The sequence below is a fragment of the Ascidiella aspersa genome, chromosome 3, assembly GCF_963924565.1.
Source record: "Ascidiella aspersa chromosome 3, kaAscAspe10.2, whole genome shotgun sequence".
Classification (NCBI taxonomy): domain Eukaryota; kingdom Metazoa; phylum Chordata; class Ascidiacea; order Phlebobranchia; family Ascidiidae; genus Ascidiella; species Ascidiella aspersa.
In genome coordinates this window covers 25,665,105-25,691,724 of record NC_139449.1, presented here as the reverse complement: position 1 = coordinate 25,691,724, position 26,620 = coordinate 25,665,105, and the positions used below count along the sequence as shown (strand labels likewise).

The 26,620-nt window shown below is 42.6% G+C and overlaps 1 protein-coding gene across 1 annotated transcript; it reads right to left on the bottom strand.

The window, feature by feature from the left end:
- Window positions 1-1,054: 1,054 nt before the first annotated feature.
- LOC146161137 (tetratricopeptide repeat protein 29-like) lies at window positions 1,055-14,835 on the bottom strand. The gene is made up of 10 exons (XM_083385453.1): window positions 14,728-14,835; window positions 13,413-13,524; window positions 13,022-13,163; window positions 12,873-12,954; window positions 12,197-12,382; window positions 8,477-8,594; window positions 5,112-5,283; window positions 3,641-3,856; window positions 2,279-2,504; window positions 1,055-1,474 (listed from the first exon to the last, which is right to left on the bottom strand). Exons 1-10 carry the CDS (start codon window positions 14,783-14,785, stop codon window positions 1,389-1,391), a joined length of 1,398 nt encoding a protein of 465 aa, XP_083241579.1. The 5' UTR covers window positions 14,786-14,835; the 3' UTR covers window positions 1,055-1,388.
- Window positions 14,836-26,620: the final 11,785 nt, after the last annotated feature.

Here is a 26,620-nt window from a genome sequence, read left to right as displayed (position 1 = left end):
TTGACCCGCTCCACGCTTATTATTGTCTTTGCGCCGCCGCCGCTCGCATATTCGCGCGCTTTTCATAAATACGGGAAAGCTGCTTTCCGTGTACACCGGCGCCGGTTGCGTGTTCCGGGCTACGACGGACACCGAACCCTTTTCAACGGTTGGGGCGATGAATATTTGATGGCGGAAGGGGACAGGTGCGCACCAGGACAAGTGCAAACTGCATTAAATAATTAATCGGCCATAAACGCACCCGGGCTCCTTTTTCTCTGTTTGGACCGCTCCACAAGCGACCCACTACATCCAAGTAAATTAAGCAAGCAGCGCGAATTTTGCGGCCGGAGATAAACACGAAAACGAAGAAGGTATAAGAGCAACTATGCCTAACACAACATAATGCTGTCAAAGCGCTGATGTACTGCATATTTAGGCTTGCGTCGAATTTCGGCAAGTCTTTAAAATTATGTAGCATGTCCCTTCTATTTTAGGATGCATTTAAGTTATAAAGTAAATTTTATTAGGTTTATAGTCAGTTGGTTGTAACTTTTAGGAGTTTACAAAATGTCAATTGTCTGTACACAAAAATGCAAATAATAAAAATAAGATCTTCAACACAATCTATTTGTTCCCAAGAAGAAATCAAACTGCTGAATGATTTGCCCATTGTACAAATATTTTTATGAATGCATTATTTCCTCGTTGTTTTTTTAACACTAGTAAAGCATTGTTGTGTCTTACAACAAAAAACTCTATTTTTGACTTAACTAAAGGTAAGGTGAAATTGGGTCTTCTTTTAAATTGATTTTTGTTTTGGTTTAGAAAATTTTGCTAGCCATTTCAGTCCCACAGTGACATTGCAATAAGGCTCATTCGACCAAAAGTACGAATTTTACTCTATATGTTAAAAGGCTACACCGCTGTTTTTTTCAAAATATTGCACTTCCTGAACAGGTTATTGATTAAAAATCGCGTGTATTGTAAATGCATTACGTTACGGACAGTCTGTTGATTCATACAGTTGACTTGACTCATCGACTCGTTGCAAAAGGTTTAGACTTTAGAGTACTAAAAACTATATATTTATTAAGAAAAAGTCCCAAATATGAAAAGCTTTAAAACAGTCGAACATGTTTTTGAACCAAAACTTCGGAATGATACATTGGTCACCTGATTTTTGCAGAAAAACGGGATTGAAGCAGAATATAAAACTTCAATAACACAACACAGAGCGTCAAAATTGAAGAAGATTTTTCTCGAACAAAAATAATCTCGCTTACGCCACCGTGCGGAAGTGTTAAAATGTGTTATCAGGTTTACTCTACCGATATGAGTAGGATCAACTTAGGGGCGAATACATAAACGAAAGGAAAATAATAAAAAAACATATCTTGACACGGGGATCACTGGGTCTGCATCCTCTCAGCCTCTCGGAACGGTTCAGTTGGATCTGGAGGACCTTCGGGGGTTTTCGGAGGAGTTGAGTAATCTGCAAGAACGACCAAAAGTAAGTAGGATTCCTAGAGAAAACGACGCGCGTGGCTGTTTTAGTTATACGATTGGTTTTAAAGGGTATATTTGGACAAACGAATACAAATAGATCAAGCCGTAAACGGTTGATAAGTCCGGGTACCTTCAGGAAGGTCATTACCAAAATTAGTTGGCCTAATCAGGATTGTAGTGCGAGCAAATCCAGGAAAGAAAAAAACAAGAATCCTGCGGTGAGGTTCGAACTCACGACCTCAGTCCGACCGCTACAAAGGCTCAGATGGGAGTAGGTCGAGAAACAAGCATAGAACCGTAGACTGCTGCATCCTGATCGTACATATATTTTCTTCATATTTGGGGTTCGGTTGATAAGCCTTTCGAGTGAATGGTAACATAATCTTTCCTTCTTCGGTATACATACGTTAATTAATTTCGAAAAGTTACTCTTTTTTTGTACCATTCAGTTACTACGATTGTCACAAAAACAACTAATCTGTTTTTGGGTAAGGATAGTCTCTTTGTCGCCACCCTACGGAATACTTTTCGCCCACATAATAACCGCACGATGGCTGTCACGCATCTTTGCCCCATTTCGATTTTTTGTTTCACACAGAAGTTGACGTGAACCGTCACATAAATCCATCAGAAAAAATAGACCGCCCGTTATTTCACAAAATTGCAAAATGTGCATTTTTGAAAAGTAATACAGTTAAAGCGACAGTGTTTAGACCTCCACATACCAAAAAATACCAGGCAATACGGTACACAATGATAAACAAAAAAAACAAACACGGCCAATAGTTACTCGTGGGCAGCGGCTTTCCAAAATCGTTGACGCGGTCGTCTTTCCAGAGCGCGATGCGTTCGAGCATAAAACGGGTCGGCAGCTCCATGTTCCGCTTGAACGCGTTTAGCATCTGGTTGCCCATGGCGACGCCGAGCTGCACCCCGGTCTCCCGGATGTTGTCCTGGAGAGAGGTGCCAACGTCGTAAGCGGAGCCGAAGTGGTCCACCGATTTGTCGTAGTTGCCCTGTGCGGGGGAGAATGGTTAAAGCTAAGGTAAGGGTGGGTTTTCAGTAATTAACAGAAAAAAAAAGTTTCGCGGCTGACGTTGTTATATATTCTCTCTCTTTGCCACTTAAATCGACCAAAAACATTTTAAAATCGACAGCGAGTGCAGGAAGCGAGGTTTTTATTACTAATTATTATATGTCAAGTTTCATTATAATATTTCACCACCAACCCCCTATAGATGATATCATTTCAGTTAAGTTAAATTAACCGCGATATTAAACACTCTCCATATCTATGTGGACCCGAAGTGGTTCACCGACTTGTCTTAGTTGCCCGGTGCGGAGAAATGGTTAAACCTTTAAGGTAAAGCTAAGCAGTTTTTTCGGCAACCGAAATCTTGTTTAAAATAAAATCCCTATTGGTTGACTAATTTCGGTTTCTCCTAAGGGCTACAGCCGCTACACGCTACACGAATCTACGCAAACATCGTCGATTACTTTGATAATTGGCTGTATTTATCGGTGTAGCTGCCTGTTGTCCAATAACTCACTAGAATAAGCTTCGAATTGAAAGGGCTTTGCAGATTTGGCCTTAAAATAGTGTTTTTAATTTTTTTAATAGTAATTTCTTGCAAGTTGGCATGTAGCGCTTCCTCTCAAGCGTTGCTTTAAATGGCTGGCGTAGTAAACACGTAGAAAAGTTTTGCAAACGGTAAAACGCAGTAAACACAGCCAGAATCTGATCCGTGGCAACTTCCGCCAGATGGCGACAAAGGGTGGCACGACATTCACAGAAGAGAAGTTCTCAAAAGGGAAATTAGTATAAAGAAAGGAAGGGAACCCCAAAAAGCCAGGACATATATAACTAATGTTGTTATATAAAAGCTATAGGTAATATTGTTATATAAAAGCAAAAGTTGGAAATTATGGGTGTGAACACGCGGCAGGGCAGTTGGCAGAGGAGTACACCAGCATTCTTCAGCAAAGTTAAAAATTGCTTTAATACTAACAGCAATACACTTTATCTGTAAATTAAAAAATGGACTTTTTAAACTATACGTGCCGACCAACGAGTGTGCAAACCAAAAGGCGAGTCACGCAAACCGGGCATCACGAGTAATCAATTAGTGACGGCAAGCAAAACAACTCTCACCATTGTGTTGTAGATGACACCGAGACAGTTGCACGCCTGGACGAGCTCGACCTGGTGCCCGTTGGCGCGTGACGTCTCAGCAAAAAGCTCCAGGCACTCGACGGCGGCGGCCACGTTGCCCTGGGTCTGGTGCGAGCGGGCCAGAGCCTCGCACGCCTCGCCGACCATCTGACTATCGCCGAGATCTTGGGCCATCTCCAGGCTGCGGCTCAGATACTTGACGGGGCAGCAAGCGCGGAAAAAAGAGAAAGAAACGGCGGGCGTTACTTTGTAGCTGCTACTCGGGCTTGTAAGCGCGCCTACGAACGGGCAAGTAGTTGGAACGGGTAATTTTGACCGCCCGCTATCTATTAAGCCTCCCGCCCGACAGCCGCGTTTACAGGCAATTTTAACCTCGGCCTTCGACCTAATTTGGCGCCACGCGCCGGCAAGCTTCCCTGGCAGGGCGCCCAGGAATTCCCGGGCTGCCCCCCCCCCCTCTCGCCGGGCGGCCCCGACGCACCGCAGACTACTGGGGCGTTTGCGGTCTGGGCGCGTGTTGGGGCGATTTCGAGCTAAGCCGGCAGTCGGATTTAACCCGGCTTTCCACTAAGCGCCCGGGATCTAGACATATTCCCGTTGTTTTCTTAGGCGAGCTTTTCGAACCGTTTGCGGGACTGATTGCGATCAGAAAAGTTGCAAAGTTTTTTCTGTACTTAATATTAACAGGAGGTTGCTAAACCGATACAAATACTGGAAGATGTCAAGTTTTGTTGTAATATTTTACCAAGGCAAACCCCTATAGAAAATTAATAATAACAGTGAAATTTAACGTGATATTTAACGCTCTTCATATATATATAAGTTAATGAACAAATCCTGCAGTATTTTTCAACAACGTATGCCAAACAATTACATCGAAATTAAGTTATTGTAAAAGTGTATTATTTGTAGTTATAAGAAAACGGTATTATCAATTTACTTGTCTAAATAGTTAATGGTATATTTCAGACAGGGAATTGCGCTTTACTTTCATAAAAACATCACCAACTTATAAAAACAAAAATCCCAACTACATCTGCGGTGCAATTCTACGTAAGCTGTTACTGGAATTCCATCGTGCTCTGATGATGCGCTGTTGTTTTGACGCACGAACGATCACGGAAAAAGTTGCAAAGCCAGCAAAGGCTGGGACACAATACACCGATTTCCTGGTAATTTTGAGAACGAAAATCGGATGCCGTTTGCAAGACATCAATTTCAATTTGCAAGGTTTCGGTGGCGCACCGTTATCGCCATCGGTAAACAAATGGCGGGGTCTGTAGAAAAGCGCATGAGCAAAAGACGTGGAATTCACCGTTTAACGTTTTGCGGTACGCGGAAAGGTAAACGGTGATGAGCTTCGCATTTTAAATAGATCGGTCGGTATTTTAAATCAGCGAAAACAATCGCATAAGCCCCCCCAAAAAACAATCGCATAAGCCCGCAATACCTCGATGGCGGTTTCCGAGTCCTTGCCGAGCTCGTAGTTTCGTCCGAGCTGCAGCGACGCACGCGCCTCCTGGATGTTGTCGCAACCTTCCTTGGACATGTCGTAGGCGCGGTGCAGGAGCGCCTGGGCGTCGGCCACAATAGAGGACTTCTCGGCCAGAGACGTGTAGATCCTACGCGTAAAATAAATCTTATATTCCGGGTGTAGCCAAATTATGTTCGATTGCGATCAACTGAAATATTTTTTTAGAGACTCGCGATCGACTGGTTCAGTAAAAAACTCACAAGAACACTATTTTAAGATTTTGCACATATAAGTTATAGTGTATGTACTTACAGTGCATATCATTAATCCTGATCACCCTGACAAAATGGCGTCGCATGTGTGAGGTTTAAAGAAGTTTGTGCGCGTAAAAATGCCTCCGCTCAGGTCTTAACTTAACTTGCCTTAACGTGGAATTTTACAGCCAGCGCAGAAATATAATTACATTGATTTGAAACAAACTATAACCCGTAACTAACGTGGTAATGGCAAAAAGACAACTAAGCCTTAGTACAAAAATAATAGCGTTCTATTACTTTAGTTTTAAAGTAGTTCCGGTAATAACGATTGATGTCAGAGAGTTAGCTTTTATCGAAATTGAGTGTCGACAAACAGATGACATAGGAACACATGTTAGTAAGCTTCGATGTCTGTATATCGAAAACTGTTAGTGGCCCATACCTGCACGAGGTTTTTTCTAAAATCGTTAGCAATATCACCTTTAATTTTCATCAGCAGATTTTATTTTTTGGAGAAGCCTTTTTGCTTTCGAGTTTTACTAATTGCAAGCCCACGAAAATATTGCTTTATTGCAGGGGAAGGGAAACGCGGAATAGAAATGAAAAAAATCAGCCCGGGAAGAAGTGTATTATAACATCCGGCTTTAAAAACATCGTAGTTCATTCTACTCGAAATTAAAAAAATCCTCAAATATACCCCGTTTTTATATGGGAATCTGATTATCTGATTTGCTGTATTGCAAACGAACATGTCAAAAAGTCATATTACGCAGACTGTGTCTTGCGCAACAATTCGAAAAACGATTTAGCAGGAATGCATTTAAAAGCGCAGTGGCAGACCGAAAATCCCGATCTTGCAAGATAATTTTGCCGGTATGTCGAACAACCCTTAGTTTGCAGCGGAGACCACGTAAATGACGTCACCGACCGGCGCAACTGGTCGGTAATTGACTTGATCAACTTTCAAACCTGGCCCCCACACTTTGAAGTTTTACCGTAATTAGAAGCACCATCCGTTCCACTAGTTTCAACGTAACAACTCGGGCGGGTAAGCGGGACTTTTAGATTTTATTGCTCAGGGCAGTTTTATCGATGCGTTTTTACGTCGCAAGGTGTCGGTAGCGTCCCTCTATCGCGCCGCAAACACGGTTCCAGAAGGGTTCGGGTGAGTTATCGCGCGCTAAAACACGAAGCAGCAACAGTAACAGCACCAGGACTTGATTTGGCGCTGATAGGATTCACAACGATACGGGGAAGTGCATATGAACCGCTCATCTATAGCTGATATGCGGTGCGATAGAGGGTCAATCAACAGGGGCGTTTTCAACGCTGGCGAATTGTCAGGCAACACGTGCGTGAAAGTGGAAGTTATTTACGGGCCGCTTCGAGATTCCTCGCAACGCATTTGGAAAGGTTTGACAAGTGGCGAGGACTATTCGGCGGTTTGGATAAGGGTTTTCGGTTCGGGGTTCAGGCTGGGTCGATCGTGACAACGGGTGTGAAAGGAATTTCCAATCGCTGATAGGAAACGATGCGATACTGTTAATCTGCCACCGATAAGGGAAACACAGTATCTTGCTTTGTTGCACGCAAGGTCGCGCGACCAATTTTTCGGCACCTTTCCACGCAAAGCACTTGGCGCTTTTGGTCGCCTTATCGATAATTCGCCATACGATACGGGAAAATGTTAAAGTCATGCTATAAGCTGCGCCATTAAAGGGCGAATGATCTATGCGGGAAGGTGGACCTTCTCTCTACCTGCATGCCCAGCATTACTCAACGATTTTCCTCTTACGTATGAAATCATTATGTAACACGAAGCAAACTGAACACATTTTTTTTCTTTAAAACATAAAAAAACTGAAGAGGACTTCAGGAAACTTAATTGTTGAAAACTTGTTTTAAACATAATAATTTCCGATATATCCAGGGGATAACCAAAGTGATTCTTTCGGCACAATTAGTAAATAAGAACGAAAAAGACAGATTTAGAAAATTTTTTTGTTAGACATACCTCTGCCAAATTTCATCCAAATTAAAATTAGAATCTGAATACACTGCTTTTTTAATCGTGCGTTGGGACCACGCAATCACAATCCTTTTACAGGTGGGAGCGGCCTTTTACGATCGCTGCCGGATCAAAACTCGTTTCGTTTCGGGACTAAGCGGTTTGAAAGTTTTGGTTTCGCTTTTCGCCTGAAAGGCGGAAGTGAGAAGCCCCCCAAATACGCCATTAACCGGCAATGTGACGAGCAAAACGCGGCACTTCCTATTTTGACGTGCGGTGACCATGCGAGTCAAAGCAGAAACGCCGCTAATGGGGGATCGGTCGGTGATTGCGTCAGCCCCTTGCTATTCGGTCCGGCGTAATAGTCCGCGTCAGATATTAGCGAGCGAAGCATCATGCAGTCAAGTTAGGCTAACGCTAAACTTAGACCAGTGGTTCCCGATCTTTTTGTTCTCGCGACCCCCTTCAAGTTTTCCATACCTTGCGCGACCGCCCTATTATAGTGTACGATACATAAACCAGCGTCAATAAAAAACACATTTTAAAATTGACAAAATTCAAATTGGGAAAAAAATCTAGACGGGTTGTATCGACATTTGGCCAAAATGTTCTTATTTAAGTATGTCCCACAAGCTAAAGTTACGGTTTGAGCGTTCGTTCATTTTTATTAGACATTGTTTAACTGAAGCTAGCCTTGATTCATTAATTGAAGAGTGTAATGGTTCTCTACAGCAAAAGCCATGTAAACTGGCGGTTGCTTTTTCTCCTTCTATACTGCAAAACTACTACACGGCGACCCCCAAGACAACCCCTTGTGACCCCCAGGTTGGGAACCACTGCCTTAGACGAATGTTAAGATGATTGCATATCGCTAAAAGTAATTATCGGCTTTCGCTTAAAATCAATAAGAAATATTTTTGACTTTTTGGCGTTGGGACAGGACGTATTAACACAAGAAGTAAGATACTCTGAAATTGTTTGAGAACTCCTTAATGATAAAAAAACAATGACAAACGCTTTTTCTCCACAATTTGACGAATAAATGCTTATCCAAAGAAATTAACGCTGCTGCCCACCTTGACATATGGCGACACACGAGGTGATGTAGTGTGAAGCTTGTATCTGCCATCCACGCGCGATCCAAGCTCAAACTGTGCGACTGCTCCATTTGCTCGGCCGCCGCTTTTAGATTACCTGACATACAAAAATACAACAATAAATCAGTTTAATTCTTAGATATTATACCACGGAGGTTCATAAAAGTCGAGGCTGTCCTGTAATGGTGTTGGCAGAAAAGTAGGCAAAACATCATTAAGACCCTGAACAGAGAAACGTTAAATTAAATAATTTTTATCGGTAAGATCACCACCTGATTTTTTTGCAAAATACACAGCCGTTCAATCCGATACAAATTGTCATAAAAAATATTAGGTCGAGTACAACGATTGTTTCGTTACTATACGACCAAAAAAAATTGCCGACCACTGGTATATGTCAATAAATATCTGTTCAAACTAAAAACAAGTATTACGGAGTCAGGGCAATTTCGAACCCACCCACGTCGATACAAGTGTTATTAAACTGAACTTTTCGTTTGATTGAAAGTGCAACTTTCGATTGGCAAATCAGGAAGGGCTTGGCCCCATATATTTTGGGCGGAGGCAAATAACGGAAATGCGACAGGCGCATTTCAGTGGGGAGAGGCCCAATGACGAACAAAATTCACAAAACTTCAACGGGGAATCCTAGTCTGCTATCGCTTGTTTAAACACTCCGCTCCTTAGGCTAATGACGTCTTTCACCTGATGAGAAATGCGCTCATTAAATCACGCTGGTGCTTTGTAGTTTCGCGTGCCACCCTGGGTACTGCATCAGGCGCGGTCAGTGCCGAATCATTCTCACGCCGGCGGACAAACGGTTGTCCGGTTTATCGATGAGACACGGAAAATTAAACGCGCCCGTCGGCCGGTTATTGGGTTAGCGATTAACAGAACCAACCAAGGGGCGCATTAAACCACACGCGAAAAGGCGATCGCACGTACGAAATCCCGCGGTGGGATTTAAACGCGGCGCGGAGAAACGAGGGCTTCGCGCCTCGAGGTGCGAGACGGAGTGGAAAACAATCCCCCGGCTGCCGTTGGGGGCTTACCGGGGGTGATCAATGCGAGGACCGGAATGCGTCACATCGCCACAGGGCGGTATCCTGGGCGGCGCGACTGTAAACTACACAGCAATGTGCGTAGACGAAAATTAAGCGAGTGCCCTCAATTTTATGCAATGCGAAAGGTTTGGTAAGGGAAAGCGGCTGACAACTGGGCGCGAAAAAAGTTGCTTTCCGAAGTGACCGTGTGAACGACTGGCCACCGATGACTCATGCTGCTTGCTTACTCACACAACAGATTGTGACTAAAACGTCGCGCGAGATGCAGAAACCTACCCCGGGTTGATGTACAGTTGAGCAGTCGCGCCGAGACAACCGGGGGCATCGCGCGCTGTGTAAATATTTGCCCCCCGGGTCAAGCCGTGCCGCCACTGCCTTTAATCCCCGGCAAAACAGAGAGCGCATGAGTCTTTCCAGCCCCGGGCCCCGCGGTCCGCCGCCGTCGGCACCACAGATGAAGCGATCACCCATCAAAGGACCCCGCGCGCCTAGATCGAAAACAAACCGCGGCCCTGCACAAGTCGACAGCCGCCTGTAAATCGCCCTGGCGCGCGCGCGTATAAAGTCGGCCTATTACGGGACATATAAATATGCGCCGAAAGCACAAGATTAGGGGTTCGCGTGGCAGAGGAACATACTTGAACCCTACACACAGGATGATTTCCAAGGTTTAACGGGTCAGTTTGCGGGAGCGTTTTGGAGCTTAGGTCCTTGGCACGCTGCACGCCCTGGTTCCGGTTGGAACTTTGCCGCCGGGGTTTCCCCGCTTCGTGCCCTGAGCGGGGTCGGATTTTAGTCAACACGAGAAATACAAACAACAACCCTCTTTCCACCTAGAGCTCAATTAGAATAGCAGCGGACCTTAAGTTGCGGATCGTAACCTGTACAATTCAACAATCAATAACAAACTAAGAAGCTTGCAGATTAAGTTTAACTTGGGCGCAATTGTAACAAATGATTCCCTGTATTCGTTTGGTAAAATAGAATTAAAGCAATGTAACGTCTGCAAAAAGGCTGCGAAAACCGTATATCACCTGTTCTATTTGTGTCCTGTGACGTGTTTATACTGCGAAAATGTGAGCGAGTGGTTAAGTATGAAACTACGAATATCGTGTATTTTTCCCCCGAGCAATTACTCTTCGGAGTGCACAAAGATGAACCGTGCAAAACATTTGTGAATTGTGTCCTTTTATGTGCACGGTATGCCATTTATCAATGTAAATCAGCAGAAAGTGCACCGACTATGTTATGCTTTTTCGCGATGTTATCTTCTGTACAAATTCCGAGCAACATTCGGCTTTAAAAAGAGTAAGTATCACGATAAACAAAAGTAAATGGTCGTTAGCTGCCTGAGAACTTTTTTATTATAATTTGTTTTCCTTGTGCTTTTTTCACAATTTTATTTATTAATAAAGAAAAAAATAGTCAACGCGGCCGGGATCGCAAGCTGAGGAAATTGCAAATTGCACACGTCGATTCGCCATACTGGAACGAAAGTTTTTTCGTCGAAAAATCTATCATTGCGCGAGGGAAGTCGAAAAGTGTGCAGTGTACACAGTACACATTGTTAGCGCTCGACGTCGAACTGCATCGGCGTAGTTTTTAAGGAGCGAAATGCGACATCAACGGCGAAATTCGATTTTTCTTCCCCATAAAAAGTTTAGCTATGTGTAAAAAATAGCGCTGTCACTTTTATTGGAAAAATCGACATTTCGTAGGGTAGACCACGTAAAAATGACAACTCTACTAATCTGCAATGTAAAAATATCCTCGCGGTAATGAGGATAGGCAACGTTCGGGCTAATGGTAGTATGCCCCGTTGGCCTTTACACCGCAAAATCTCATTGCCGGGTTTACCAAACAGCGTATCCCAGTATGTGCAGGGCAATTAACGGCTTTGTTAAATCAACATCTTCGCAACGGATTTAACCCAGGGGTAACAATTTCGGCGCCTAGTAACTGACACACGCTCAAAAAATCGCAGACTTCAAATGCGCTAGGCGAGGTTATGAGGGTTGAAAGTTATGAGGGAAATTTTAAGCTTGCAAATTAGCCGTTCAATCAAACTGCCAACGCTGCATTGAGTAGTTGTTTACCAGCAATTTACGCAGACCAAAAGTAAATACTGTTTCATTTCATTTTGCTAATGGGCGCGATTTTAAAGGAAAAAGCATTGATCTTTGTATTCGTTCTTCTCATCGGGTAGGTATTTCAAAAAACAAACTGACATGAATGAAACAAAAAGTAGTTATGTCATACGTCGTCACAACAATTTTATCAGGATGTGTAACAACTTAGCTCCGCACGGTTGATAAGCTTAATCAAAATTCCGGCATTGTCTGTGACAAATATGTTTGCTTTAACAGCTGCTCGATATAGCGACCGGGACATCGCATTTATTTTACAGTTTATATTATTTAGAAAATATATGTAGTGATCTGTCAAATATTTGTTGACACACGTTAATTACAAGATAATTTCACCTTGGCCACCACTCTCTTAATTCAAATAGATTTTTTTTAAAGATTTTGCGGGCTCTCGGCTTAGGGTGTGATACGTTACAAGAAATGGCTCCGAGTTGTGTACGCCCTCGCAACATAGTCTCATTAAGGAGGAGACCGATACGCGTACTCACCGTTCCTCTCGTGCGACAGCGCGATGTTGCACCTAGCCTCCGCCTCCCTCCGATGTCCGTCCAGCCGGATGTTGAGGCTGGTGTCAAGAGCCGTGGAGAAGAAGTGGTCTGAGAGCCAGGAGTCGCCGGTGTCCAGGAAGTACTCGGCGAGCTTGTGTCTACAAGCGTACACGTCCTCCCACTTTCCTGCATTGTAAAGTGGCTTGCTTGATTAAAACGGCAATGAAAACTTCGCAGCTTTATCAGCTATTGATAGTATTAAAAAGGCTTTTAGCGATGCTATTCAGCCTTGCATCATTGGTGGTCTATTTGGAGAAACATTAGCCACCAGTGCATTTTTTTAATTCTCAAGGCATTATAGATTGTGAAGTCCTCTGCCCCCCTTTGCAAGGCCACTACCCATTGTACAACCATAGTTTACAGGAGCCGTTGAAACTATGTGCACATTGATTGCTGTTGTAATCAGTATTTCGCAGTCCCTTTGGAATGCCCATTAACCAAATTAGTTATACAGATTTATATTTTTGGTGAAGAAAATTGTTTTTGGTCCCAATCAATACCTCTTTATTTGGCGATTATGTTGTTATCTCAGAAAAAAAATTTCTAAAGGACATAGTGTAAAATATATACACTAAAAAATGGATTTCTGTGATTGGTTTAAAATAAATATACCAACCTGTTCTAAGAGATGCTTCAGCTTTTGTGAGGTACAACCATAGCTGATCAAGCTTTTCTTCTTCCTCTTCTAGAGGTTTTTCCTGAAAAAAGAAATAAAATCATAAACTTATTATCTGAGTTTCAATGACAATAAAATATTATGCTTACAAGCCATAAAACCGACTCTGGGCCACTTTCTTTTTTCAGTTTTTTCCTCTTTTCAATCAAGTTAAACAACTCGTCAAATGATTTGTGGTAACCCTCCTTGAGCATGGTAACACATAAGTTGTGTTTGTATGTGTTCCGGTAACTGAAAAATGAATTTATTTGACGGTTTGCAATCGCTTTTTGGGGAAAAGCAACACATTTCGTTTCTTGATTTTAAGATTCTTTACAACAAAGTAAAAAGTACAATTTATGGCCTAAAGATAATTTAACACAATATTGTTGCATAAATTATATCTTACGTTTAATTTTATGTTTACAAAGATAGATTTGATCAAAAATTGAACATGATATAATTTTTTATCACTAATATTATCACTAACTTAAATACTACCTTGCAGTTTCCAATTTAGTCATAATGGGCTTTTCTGCTCTAATGCCCTCCTGTTTCTGAAGTTCTCTTTCTTTCCATGTCATAAATCTCATGGCTTTGTGAGCAGGAGCACCTTATAAAAGCAATTATAATAAGTTTTGTTCTTTTATACAGAAATTTATTTTGACCAAAGGTAAACATCACACTGCATTAAGGTCATCTTGGTTGCATGTCAGTATTGTGACAAAAAAATTGTGCTATTAGGGTGTTAATGCAGGCTTTATTGGTAGAAAACCGACAAAGCATTTGTAAACTATCAGAATAAAAGCAATTTAGCTTTGGTAAATACAATTCCATCTACATAAACCTGACTTCCGGATTGTTCTAATAATTTAGTTATTTTTTTCGGCTAAACATAAAATCGTAGAGTTTACAAAGTCTAGGTTGAAAGTGGCACACCAAGACAGCATGGACTTATTTATATCAGCAATAAAACTCAAAGTTTAAAAACCAAAGTAAAATCAGGATAAGTAAAGACTTATAGGAACTGACGATGCCAGTATAGGCGAAATATATATTCCTTTTAAAAAAATGTCTGATCCTGATTTTACTCTGGTTTTTAAACTTTTTTATTGTTTATATACGCGTCAGCGGAACAGTGATCGACAAGCAGAAACCTGCTGCCATTGGTTTTGGATTCCATAAAGATTTCCCCTTCTATATTCATAACAGAGTTTTTTTTTTAAATGTTATTACTGAAAATGAAGTGTGGGGATATTTGCACCAACAATATATTGCTATTTATAGATACATTGCACCTAGTGTTAGTAACTCATACATTAAATTATATAAAAGAGGTTATAGATCAATTTAAACTTAGGGCGCTGGTCTAGAATCGTACTATGGCCCACATTATTATTTGGGTTAGCATTTGGGTAGGATAATAAACAGATTAATACTTGATCAAGCCACACCCTAATGCTAACCTGCATCCTAACCCAAATATTGTGCGTTGATTTAATAATTGTTTGAACGCTGTGGTAGGATTGTTTTTAACACTAACAAAACGAGTTGATAAATTTCAAATGGCAAGGAAGGCATAAATATGTAAGAATTAAGTATATTAATAATACTTGCAACATCCAAGCCCAAACTCTCACCCTAACCCAAATAGTGTTAGCAATATACCCTCACCCCGGACGAAAATGTGGTAGGAATCTAGAGGAGCGCCAAACTTAGGTAATTTAATTTGAAAATTGTGATCAGGCTGTAAGTACCTTTTCGTTAAAGTGTGATCGAATATTTTTATTCATGTATATATTTACTTGTAACTCACTTCTTTCTCTCATAGAACTTGACGTTCCTTTTCGCTTTATATCAGGCAGAGTTGTCATGTTTGTGAATGTTTAGACAGTTGAAAATAAGCCTTACAAGTTGATTTAAATAATTACGTTTTTAAAACTAGTAAATCATATTGATAAAATAGTTGTGTTAGCATAACTTATAAGAGTATTTGCTGGAAACTGTTTTTTAAGTATATCCCATGATAGTAACATAAAATAGGAAACAAAAGAATTTTTTATAATTTTATACATATATATACATATAAATTTATACAAAAAGTATAACATATATTACTAATCATGCAAATAAAACGTGTGTATTATCTGATTTTATAGTTTTATTTGGTATAATTTTTAACTTTTATTATAAAAATACGTGTAAATTCAGATGCATCATTGGATATTTGTTGTCATAACAACAGTAATTTTTACCGTTTGGTGTCAGCATTAAGCAATATTTTTCAACCTCGAAAATGAAACCTACAGCACAAAAGAGTAACATTATTGTGGTCTAGTATAAATAGCATCGATGCTTGTCAAAAACACGTATTGAGTTCAGAGTTAAGTTTTCGTTCACAGAATTAGAAAAATTCTTGTAATAGTTCCTAGTCTTATTTTGTGATTTATGTTTTGTTGATAACCTTTAATTGTTAACCCTAAAAAATTAAAATGTTATTTAAATCTTAGCTCGTGCACCTCTATAATTAAAACAGACAGTTTATTAAGTTTTGTGGAAACTGCTTACTTTACTATGTAAACTTTTTTTTAATTTTGAACAGGCGTCAATCGTGATTTGAAAGGGAGTCTACTTAAGCGTCCTTATCGCGACTTGATTTAGTTAGCAAAACCATGAAGCTTGTAATCCGATTAATTATTGCCGGTCTTTCAGAGGTCGTAAGATAAAGGTTGGGTGCTAAACGTAATGTTGTGCCCTTAACATTCCCCCGGACTTAAAAGTCTACAAATCTTTCATCGAAGTTTGGGCAAAGCTGTTTACCACTGTCAACTGAACAAAAATGCAACAGCGCTATTTATTAAAGATACGAGTTATTCAGCAACGCACAAGGAGGCAAATTTAGTATATTCAACAACACAAGAGCACCTTCGAACACAGCTTAGTTACAGATGACTTATCAGGATCAAACCTACAGTTGCTTTAAATTCGAGCGTAAAAACAAAGCGTTGCGTTTCATCCAATCTCATCTAAAATTCGTCCTAGCAGAAACGCGCAGTGCCTAATTGAAGATGAGCACGTGGATTAGTGTCATTGGATAAGAAAAACGTGGCGTGCGGTTGCAAACTTTTTAATCCCCTAACAAGGGTAATCTTCTGGTCCAATTCTCTCCTAAACCATAGTCGATTAAAGCAACGGATTGGTCACGGCACACTTCGCCAAATTTTGTGTAAAATTTTACAGTCACTTTTAAAACGCGGTAAGCCCCACATACGTTGCGTAATCTAAATTTAAAGCGGCGCTTAACAAAGAAATACGCCACAGGAACTCCCGAACCGTAGTATGTATTTTCTACGAATTTTCGAGTGAAATTTAAAGTTTTTTTCAATAAACTTCGGAACACTTAGCCGTAAACTCACGCAAAATAAAATCTGCCAAGCCAAAAATATATCTTTCCACGATGCTTGCTTCATGCCAAAGTTTTAATTAGGTTCAGAAAATATTTATCGAAAACGTTAGGCCGGGAGTCAGTTATCAGTTCGTTTGCAAAATGATTTGTTACAGTGTATACACGAAAATTGATATCGCTTCGATAAGGCGGGTGTATAGACCGATGAGTTTCTAGGTCGAATGATGTGCGCCATTAACCCCAAATTAGACCGGAACCATAAATCAGAGTTTAAACTGGTGTCTGGTTTATATTGTGCGAGCGCAGACAGAGCCTCTTGGTTGGCAATACAGAAGACTGTAAGTTACGGCCTTTTCTCCATTTTATTTATCTGAATTAGGTATTTAGGCGGTTAGCTTAAATATGCAGTCTTGTTCAATTCGTACTGCATTACTTTTCTGCCCTACAACGCAAACGCGGCCAAAATTGCCCTTTTAACATTCATTGTGGCGCCACTCTTTTAAATCTCGATGCTAAATTTGGGCAAGTGCACAAGTTGGGCAAATTGCATTGTCGGCGCAACGCCGGCAGAATATTGTGTTCGACATTTCGAGAAAGGCCAAATCACTGTGTTCGTTTAAAACGGCACCGGAATGAAAGCCAGACTATACCTGCCATACTTTTAAAATAAGGCAACAAGGCGCGATTACAAAACAAATACCATAGAACACAGCAAACAGTAAATATTTGCCTTAATATATATGGCGGTGTACGTATAAACATACACGCCGGCCAATCTCTCCGTGAATCTCAAGGCTAGAACGCGTTTCATTGTCGGCGTAGGAGAACAGCTTCTTTGCGATGACGTTGCCCTGCTATTTATTGATGGCCGTACCCCAAAAAAGCACACACAGCTAAACGCGTGTAAGTTTGTAATATGTGAAAAACGCAGTATCAAAACCTGCGGTCTGTCTGCAAGCGTACTTTCCGTCGCTCTTGCGGGCTTTACTACCTGCACGTTAGGGTAGATAGAAGCAGCCGATATGCGATAACGTTAAAAGAGAATATCGTGACTGAAAAGAGCGCCCAGATACTGATTTTGATTTGCGCGATCGTCAGTTGCACGGCACCTGGAAAGCAAGTTTATTGGACTTTTATCTTTACTTTGTACAGATAAGCCAGCACTTAGAAGTAACGGTTAAGGAATGCAGCCGCATGTGAGAAATATTGAAACTTTTATCCGCGAACCGTATTTTCAGTTGTCAACCGACCGACAACAAGCAACGGGACTTGCGCTATGACGAATAGAAGAATACCACTTCATAGAGGCAGGCGGCGTACTTTGAAAATTTCAGATTAGAAATCGGAGACAGAAAGGCCCGGAATGGCTTGCCGACAACCTGCGTCGGTCAGGTTGAAAGTCTAGCCTTCGCCAAATTGGTTGCTGGCTTGTTGTGGCGAAAACAAGTTCGATGTGACCACGAGCCCCTAGATTCTACGGCTGATGGCCGGGCCGGGCACAGACCAAAGCGGAAGTGAAATATTGTTTTACGGTGCCACAGTACTGACGCGCATCGTTTGCTTAGGCGACCCGCCCCGTCCGACTCTTGGCAGGGACACCGTGTAATTGGAATAAGGATAATTAATTGTCGAAATGCATTCTTCCGTGTAGATTGCGGCCCGCTTTGTCTTGGCGAGAGCCTTCTTCTCTGTATTTGCGTTGACGACAGTGACGACGCAGAGTCAACAGAAGAAAGTTTCGCCGTACGACGACGGAACAACCATTTCCAGGGAGCGCGTTAGCGAAGGAATTCATTGGAATACCAGCCAGCTGAATTCACAAACAGCCCCGACTGGCGAAACGAAAGTCGGCGGCGAATCGCGAAAATTCTTTTACGACATTTTAAAGTCAGCAGATCAGGCGCCCTCGGCGAAGTTAGTTTGCACAACAGGAAATCCACGTTGCTACAAAAGTTTATTTTGCCTCGCTGCAGATCAAACGAGGTGCAAGGTTGGCTTGTTGTGATTGCCAAGGCGTTTATGACGTAACAGACACTCGTGCGCGGCTTCAGCCACGACGTCACGAAAGCGAAATAAAAACAATTTAAGTGTAGAGCAGAAAAGGAAAAGGTTGGGGGGGGGAAACCTTGGAGAATACAACAACACAGTTAACCTACTTTAGCTTATATTGCCGCCTAGACAGGTAATTACACCTTATCAGCTCCTGCAAAATGAAACATTGATGACTCACAAAATTAAATACCTTTGGTGTGAATATTAAAACTCTGGGTGAACTTTGGCGCCACGTTGATGTCTTTGTGGGCTTACCCCTTGTGAAAAATGTATATTGCCTTGCCTCCAGAGCTAAGTTTACATATGGCTGCGGAGTTTATTTAACAAGCCTTTGTAAATTTTGCGACTTTTGTGGCCACTACAAAAGGCTGGATCGTGTGCGCCCACCTCGATACAATAACGTTGTCATAACATAATTGCATTTTGTCCTGTCTGTTGACTGACCTGTGGTCACGCGAAAGAGGCGAACAGTACATACGACTTTGATATAAATATATGGTATTTAGCGAATTGTAGTTATTACTGGTAATTGGTTAATCAGAGGATTAGTGTTTGCCAAACAGTTGTGAAAAACTTGATTTTTCACTTTTTCACAGCTCTTCATATTTTACCATTAATCATATTTTAATGCCTAATTCATTTTTTAATTAAAATTTAAAGTATTTATTTTACCCCCTTGAACCATGGTTGATATTTTTGTTTCAATATTGTACTTGTAATTAGACTTAAAATGCTGTGATTTCTATACATTCGTGTGTTATAAATTGTTGTTATAAATTGAACGGTAGCGGAAAATTGTAGTCAATAGTCAACAGAGAAAAATTCTTTAGCTGGCGACACACTACCTAATGTTTCAAACACAGGAACACAAACACGGTCATGACAACCCTTTAGTCGTGCAGCAATGTGTCGATAAAGTCATGGTAAATTTTTGATCCCAATGTTGCGGGGCGCATTGCTTTATTTGGACACATATTTTACTAATCTAGGTTAGCATCAGTTTGTAATCAGTTCTGCCCCATGTAGACCTAAAACAGCGGTACGGCGTTGTCACGCTTGTAAGCTTAGCGCAGTTGAAGCTGATTTGTAGCATTCTTTTGTAAGGTAAATGTGTTTTCCACGGATACGAACATTTCCAAATAGAGCAACCTGTTGTATTTCGCTTGACTCTATTGTCATAGGAAGTTATGTATTAACTAAAGCTAACTTGTAAATAAACTACAACCCCAAGGGGGCTGTAGCGCTAAATACTGCACTTCAGTCGATATTATAAACTTGTGAAGTTAGCTTGGAATGCATGCTGTGTATCTCCACCAAACCTAAATAACCATTTCCAAGTGTGTTTCTATTGTAAGCAATTATAAGAACTTGCCCTGAAGGCTCAAGCATGTGTGAGACAACGTCGGATGATAATGTTTACTTGGTAACATGCACAAAGCCAAGTCATCGGTGCCTGATATGCTGATGGTGATCGCTCCCAATCGAGGCAACCTCTTCTACATCATAATTCTAAGTTACGTGCTTCTCTCACTGATGGCCGCATTTCACCTGGACAACTGCCGCCACAAGGTCGTACACATCCGCAGCAAAAGAGGTGAGTCGTCGTCGCGTGCGTTTTTAGGAATTTTCTTGAACTTTGGCATGCGCACACCACAACTGGCTCCGGTAGCTGCGCTTTACAAACCAGTCGCTAAATTCGCGGCGGAGATGGTTTGATCTGCGGCGCCGCCTCGCCCGTAATCCACGCGGTTTTGCGCAACTAAACGCTCGCAATTTCGCCCGCTGTCCACTGTGTTGGATATATACACGGCGCGTCAAACAATCACGTTAGCACCCGGGTTTGAGGTGAAAACAAGCGACGGACTTCTCTAGGCGGGAAGAGCATGTCATGTCGACAGACGAGCTCCTTCTCGACAGCAGAACGCCGTTTCACGCGCGCGAAAACGTGTCAACATGCGTCGGTGTGTATTATTTGTTGTGAGATCCCGGGGACTTTTAATCATTTAGTTTTCTCTTGTCAGTAGCAATAAAGCGCGCGAACACCTCAAGGGCATGGCGATGGCGGACAAGGGCCTCCTCCTTGCGTTTCGGTTGAACCCGAGGCACAGACGCGCCGGGGACGTTTACAGATCGATGAGGAACGTGCCGCGACGAGCAAGTGCACGATTTATGGCATTGCGCGCAAATATCGCGGAAATCAATTACTGGAGGCCGGTAGAAGTAAGACAAAGGTCCGACAGTTACGCGTTTGCACTCTCATTGTGTTGCCGTTTTATGGGTTTTGTTGTGGGTGGACTAAAAATATTTAGTCTCTGCCGCGTTAGAGCATTAACTGCGCCGGTGCGTCAGTCGACTAATCACCTTTTGCATGCGCCTCAAAAGTGGTGGGGTTTCGACACAAAGTACTTGGCACCCGCGGACCAGCCGCGTGCCTCTTGTCAGGTCCATTTGTCGCTGGCTTCCGAGAAGCAAAGTGCCTTGTACGTACTAGGCGGGCACTCGGCCGAACTTCAAAGCCGCGGTCTTCCACCTGAGGGGTCGCGACCCCGCCGAAATCACAAAAGCGTCCCCAAAGTGCCGCGGCGCAGAACACAGGGCCTCCTTCGGGCGCTTGTCGGCTGCCCGGAATGCGCCGTTTGATCGGGCCAGGTGACCGGCCAAAGAGCTGCAAGCACCGTGAGTCGCGCATCGACATGGCGAAGTGAAATCGAAAGTCGCGAGGCCGGATGTTGGCACTTGCAGTCGGGCAACAAAACAGTGATGTAAGAGCTTGGCGGCGCTTTGACGCGAGAGTTACAATTGCTAGTGCGGCGCGGGTGCGGTGCGCAAGGAGGGTCTGGGTGTCCGGACGAGTACGTGCCACAGACTGTGTTTGCCCCACGTACTCAGCGCCCCGATGCCCCCTTAGTGTTGAAAGGGGTTTCCACCCTCCATTCCACACTCCCTCTCGTCCTCTCGGCACCAACGCCTCGTTTCTGTGTGGCGAGTGGGCGCGAGACAACAACACACTCCGTCACCTTTTTTATTGTGTCGAGCTTTATTTGCCGAGCCTTAACGCGTAGCATTGTCTGACTTTCGGCATAGGCGAAGGCGCCGCGGTTAGACTGGGCTGCAGCGATCAGCGCTGGGTCATTCGATACCGGCCCTTGTAGCAGAGATACGTTGATGCTGGTTAGGGTGACTTTATATCTGCCATCTCCGGGGTCTGATTTCGCTTGGAGGTGGCGCAAGCAGCAAAATATGCTTGCCGAAGGGCGTCAGAATTTAGGAACTTCAGGAAAGAATAAGAAAGGCGCCAGGTGCGTGCGCATACGAGGCAGGTTAAGCAGCGCCCTGAGGAGGAGATCTTTCGAACGCGGGTGCCGATAATCATCCTGCCCGGGATAATTGATTCAGATGCACCGCCGGAGCATGACCGGGGGCTCTGCGGCGAGGTGCGATCGAACAATGGCGGGCTTCTGATGTTGATCCGGGCCGAGCTTTCCTGGGTCGTCGCTCGTATTAACTCATCGCATCAGACACGCACCAGCGAGCATTTGTGACGCGGGTGCGCTCGTTTCCTGGGGAAGAGGCGTTGGCCGTCGCGCTCAAGCTTTGAGCGAAACAGAAAGTTTGTTGTATCGCTTCTCGTTTGCGTTTCCCATGACGGAGCGCCCCCAACTATAAGCCCATTGATATTACCGATATGGCGGCCGGCGGAGAACAAGCTGACTTTGACCGAGTCCGACAACGCGTAAAGGGAAGGCCGCAATTTTTACCCATTACTCACTGACCTGTCTGGATGATGCGACCGTCGCTTGTCACCGGGCCACGCATCGGGAGTCTGCACGAATCGAACGGGTCGCCGGAGTTAATTTATTGAAGGGACCCCGCGTCGGGTTATGCATTATTTATCGGGTATATTGATTCCGGGGCGAAAAGTGGCGCAATTACGCTCTGTTTGTCGCGCTAATGCCCCGCAGTCTGTAATTTCATCCGATAATGGGCGTCGCTAGAACTATGCAGGTCCTGTGTGCATGCTCGCGCGTCGTACACTGCTTTTCTTGCCAAAGCTCGCGACCGACAATGGGGCGCGGACGGGCGGTCGTCGCTTAGCCAAATCGCGGCGCGAAATTGGGAAGCTTAACACAAAGCGCTTTATTTCGGGAGACGACGTTGGCTATGCAAAGCGCGCCGGCAATGGTCACAGTTACGTAACGTAAATGACGATATGTACCTGTGGTGCGTACGCGGCAGACAACGCTATCGTGCGTGCCTTTGAAGTCGCACCGCCGCGCTGATAACCTAATGGAGGCTGCGAATGGCAGCGGGTAGCAGTTCCCCGCCTCAATGAAAGGTCGAAACCACTATAGGCTTGCTTGTTGGCCGTTTTCCCGCCTACCATCGCTCTCCGTTGTCACTCTGTGACATGCATTTCGCCCAAACGGTCCCCCTAATGAATCGGGTCTTATCTCGGCAGCGATAAAGTGAGCGCGGTTGGGCTTTAGGGTTGTACGGCGCACTGCTGCCCGTCGACGATGGTACTTGGCTCTTTCGCGCGTAGGATAACCATAGAGCTGCTGACACTGTTTTGCCTGTTGATTTTGAGCTGGGGACGGCATCGCGCGCTGCGCCGAAATCCACGTTCTCGACCCAGTCTGGTCGAACGCCACCGCCACCACTATCCAGGTATATATTGCATTTCGCTGAATTCCGGCGCGCCGACTTTTTCGGCTGCCCAGACCCCATTTTCTGCATACCACGGTAGGGCTAAATTAGCTTTCCTGGCATCCTCAACTTAAAACGTGTTTGCGAGGCGCTTCTGTTTGCTTTGGGTTTATCGGAACTTGAACACAGCTCCAACCGCAGGAGCTAAACCGTTGTTCAACAATTCGGTTTCCAGTTTCGACCTATTGATTAAGACTGAAGCGATTTCCATCAATAACGCTCGCACACTGTTAGCATAGGTTTTAAAATATTTTACCCCCACCTCCCAAACAGCATTTTAACTATTTTTATTGGTGGTAATTTGGTGCTAGAGCACTCTTATGTGTTTGCTTACTCGCGTCTTTGTGCTGTTAAAGAAACTTTTAGGTGATTTTGTCCTGAGAGATACGGAGTTTAATTTTTACGTTTATAAATATTAAACTGAAAAAAAAATACGCCAAAAATACGTTAAAATATATAATTCCGACAAAACATGTGTATAGTTACTATCTTCTATCACTATTCCGTGTTACATTGAGGCCACACTCAAAACGAATTTACTAAAACATGTGTTTTTGTTTTTTAAATATGTTTAAAAACCTAAACCGATATAACAATTAAAAAATTTGAACACGTATTTCTTTATATGACAATTTTACTGTTAACAGAATTAACTGTTGGATAAATCCTTTACTTGCAAAATAAGTGTTGCTTATTTGGCTTAGACTTTGCAAACTTTGCTCGTGGGCATTGTACGCAATTAAATTTTACGCTTTGTTTACCATACAATCCAGCAGCAGCTAATGTTTATTCTCATAGGATTATTTTGTTTTTCTAAGTGAAAAAGTGTCAAACAAAATTTCAGGAGGATGGGCATCATGGAAACAACCACAATCAAATATAGTTGAGCAGTTTAGGTTTTTACCTGTGTCTCCATTGTAGTCCATTTCATGATATTAAACCAGATGCCTTAAATGCAGTTATTACAACGTTCGCATATTTTTATATAGAGTGCATTTGATTCATGTGAAATTTCGGTGTGCATATAAAACGTTGAGGCCAATTTGAGCTGTCATGCTTTGGAATAAGGATAATGACCATCCTTCTCACGGCATCCAAGCCAATGCTTAATAGTGGTGTGTTTTTTAATAAAATATGACATTAATACTAAGTAATTAAACTGCTTCCATATATGTTTTCTAATTAGTCGATTTAATACATGAGAGAGCTGGAATGTGAGGGTCATGACTCGTGATCCAATATTGCTTTTGTGTTGCGGAGTTTCCCTTAGCGACGGATCACATTTGCATACATCGATCGATATCGCCATTGGTTTGAAGCGTGTAGTTGTCTTATTGGCGTGACATAACATCGATTCGGTTCACAGGCGACACTGTCAGAAGTCGTCCAGCACTGTCCAGTTTTACTCGTAAACTATTTAATCTTTTAATATAGCCCATATAGAATGGCAACAAATAAAGGCGATCCCGGCACAAGCAAAGTATATGAAATCGACAGATTCGCATTTCGTTTTGATTAACTGGGTTTCTTTTTGTGCAGGTACAAACCCCATACCCTTTTCGTGTGGCGCCAAGTGTACCGAGTGTCCGCAGTCGCCCAACGGCTGTTCGAGCTGCCAGCGAGGCTGGTTCATCTACCTGCACCAGCAGGTCTCTTACTGCGTTGCCGAATGCCCGGTCAACTACGGCACCCACAGCTCAGGAAGAGAGGGAAACGTATGCGAACGTAAGCACCCATAAGTGCGCATACCCGTTACGTAATTGTGACAGCATCGCCCCGATCACGTAACATTGGTTTGCGTTCTTGTAGCAAGATTTATAGTGCCATTCGCAAATCTTCTTTAGGGTCAGCGAGTGCTTTCGATACTTACCTTGTCTAAAATTACAGCGGCGGTGTTTGGTGCGCGCCTTTTATGGGAGCAGCTGAGAAAATAAAGTCGTACTTGAGGTTCTTGGGGAATTCGTGTAATAATACTCAAAATTGTTTCGCTGTGGTAAACGAATTGTTTTCAGGGATTTTTAGGTATTTTGTTTCGCCAAATACCGATTTTATTTACGAGCTACGCGCAATTTCTGCGAGTGAGTTTTCATACTACAAAAGCATTATACGACTATTTTGTAATTGCATGCTGGCAAATTTTGTCCTTAAGTTTAATACAGCACCAAGTGATTTAACAGTTTTTCAGGGATTTTTGCCTGTATTAAAAAAATTAATATTCAGGTGTTGGTCGACTTTACCCATGAAGTAAGCACATAATAATATTACTGAATGTTATGTTTAAAAAGGTATAATTGAGGTGCCGGTTGACAATAACTATTAAGTAAGCACATAATTATTATACTGAATGTTATATTTTGTCAAGGCCAAGTCCTCAACCTAAATAGACTTGGGCCATTAAAATGCTGTAAATCTCTCATGTTACGCTCTGCAACCCAAGAACTGGAATAAGTGCCAATAAATACCGGCGTGGATACAGCAGTGTAACCTAAACATTGCCGTACAGCCTTTTAATATATGAAGAATAAATTACTGTATTGAACCAACAGCTTATATGCGCGTCATAAGCTGTTCTCATAAATCACTGATCGGACGGCAATTATGGATGTTATTTGAACAAAATCGCGCTACAAATCAAACTTGTCAGCGACGATTCCGGTTGACGACCTTAGATGTTTGTATATCGGTATGTTGACGTATACGCGGAAAACGTGACGGTATATCTCGGCGTAATACGGCCGCTGGAACTCTACCTGACCTATCTAATTTGTCTTTTTAAACAGAAGCGCTTTTAATATTGGATCAGTTTAAGCGTAATATCGTCAAATATGGCAAATTTAAAAAAAATCACTTTATTGTTGTGTAATGCACGTAACTTAAAAAACGAACTATAATACGTTCCAAATATTTTACAGACTAAAAACTAAATATGCCTATTTTGGCAAAATATATTTCTCTTAACATCGCATAAACCGATTCACTTTGGTTACGACAAAGAAAAACGGTTGTAGCCCCAATCCGAATGCATTATTTTACAACAAAATTGCTGCGGTGTTGTCCGGTTTATTTCCGTTCTTGCCTGAAGAATATTTCTAGCTAAATTTCGCGTCATCGTATTGCAATCAAGTTGCTTTTTTTCAGGGTGCAACGACCCGAATTGCTCCAAGTGCAACTCGCACACGAGCTACTGCTCGAAATGCAAGTCAAAGTTTTATCTTTACCTCGGAAAGTGTTACTCAGTTTGCCCGGACTCGATGTCCAGAAATAAACACCTCGGAATATGCGAGGGTGAGTTTCGTTGACCCCTCTATATATTCTCAAAAATACTGTATGTAAATTACCACGAAAGGCAACAAGTTCGATTTTATAAAGTGAAAATTTGGGAACCGTAACATGCTGCGCATTATTTTATACTACAGACTTTGGGTTTTGAGATTAGAATTACGTACCTATATGGGTTGTTTTTTGTCGAATGTTTCACAATGTCAACTAGCCCACACGTACACCTTTGTCTACTTAAAAGGACATGTGCGATATTTACTCAACG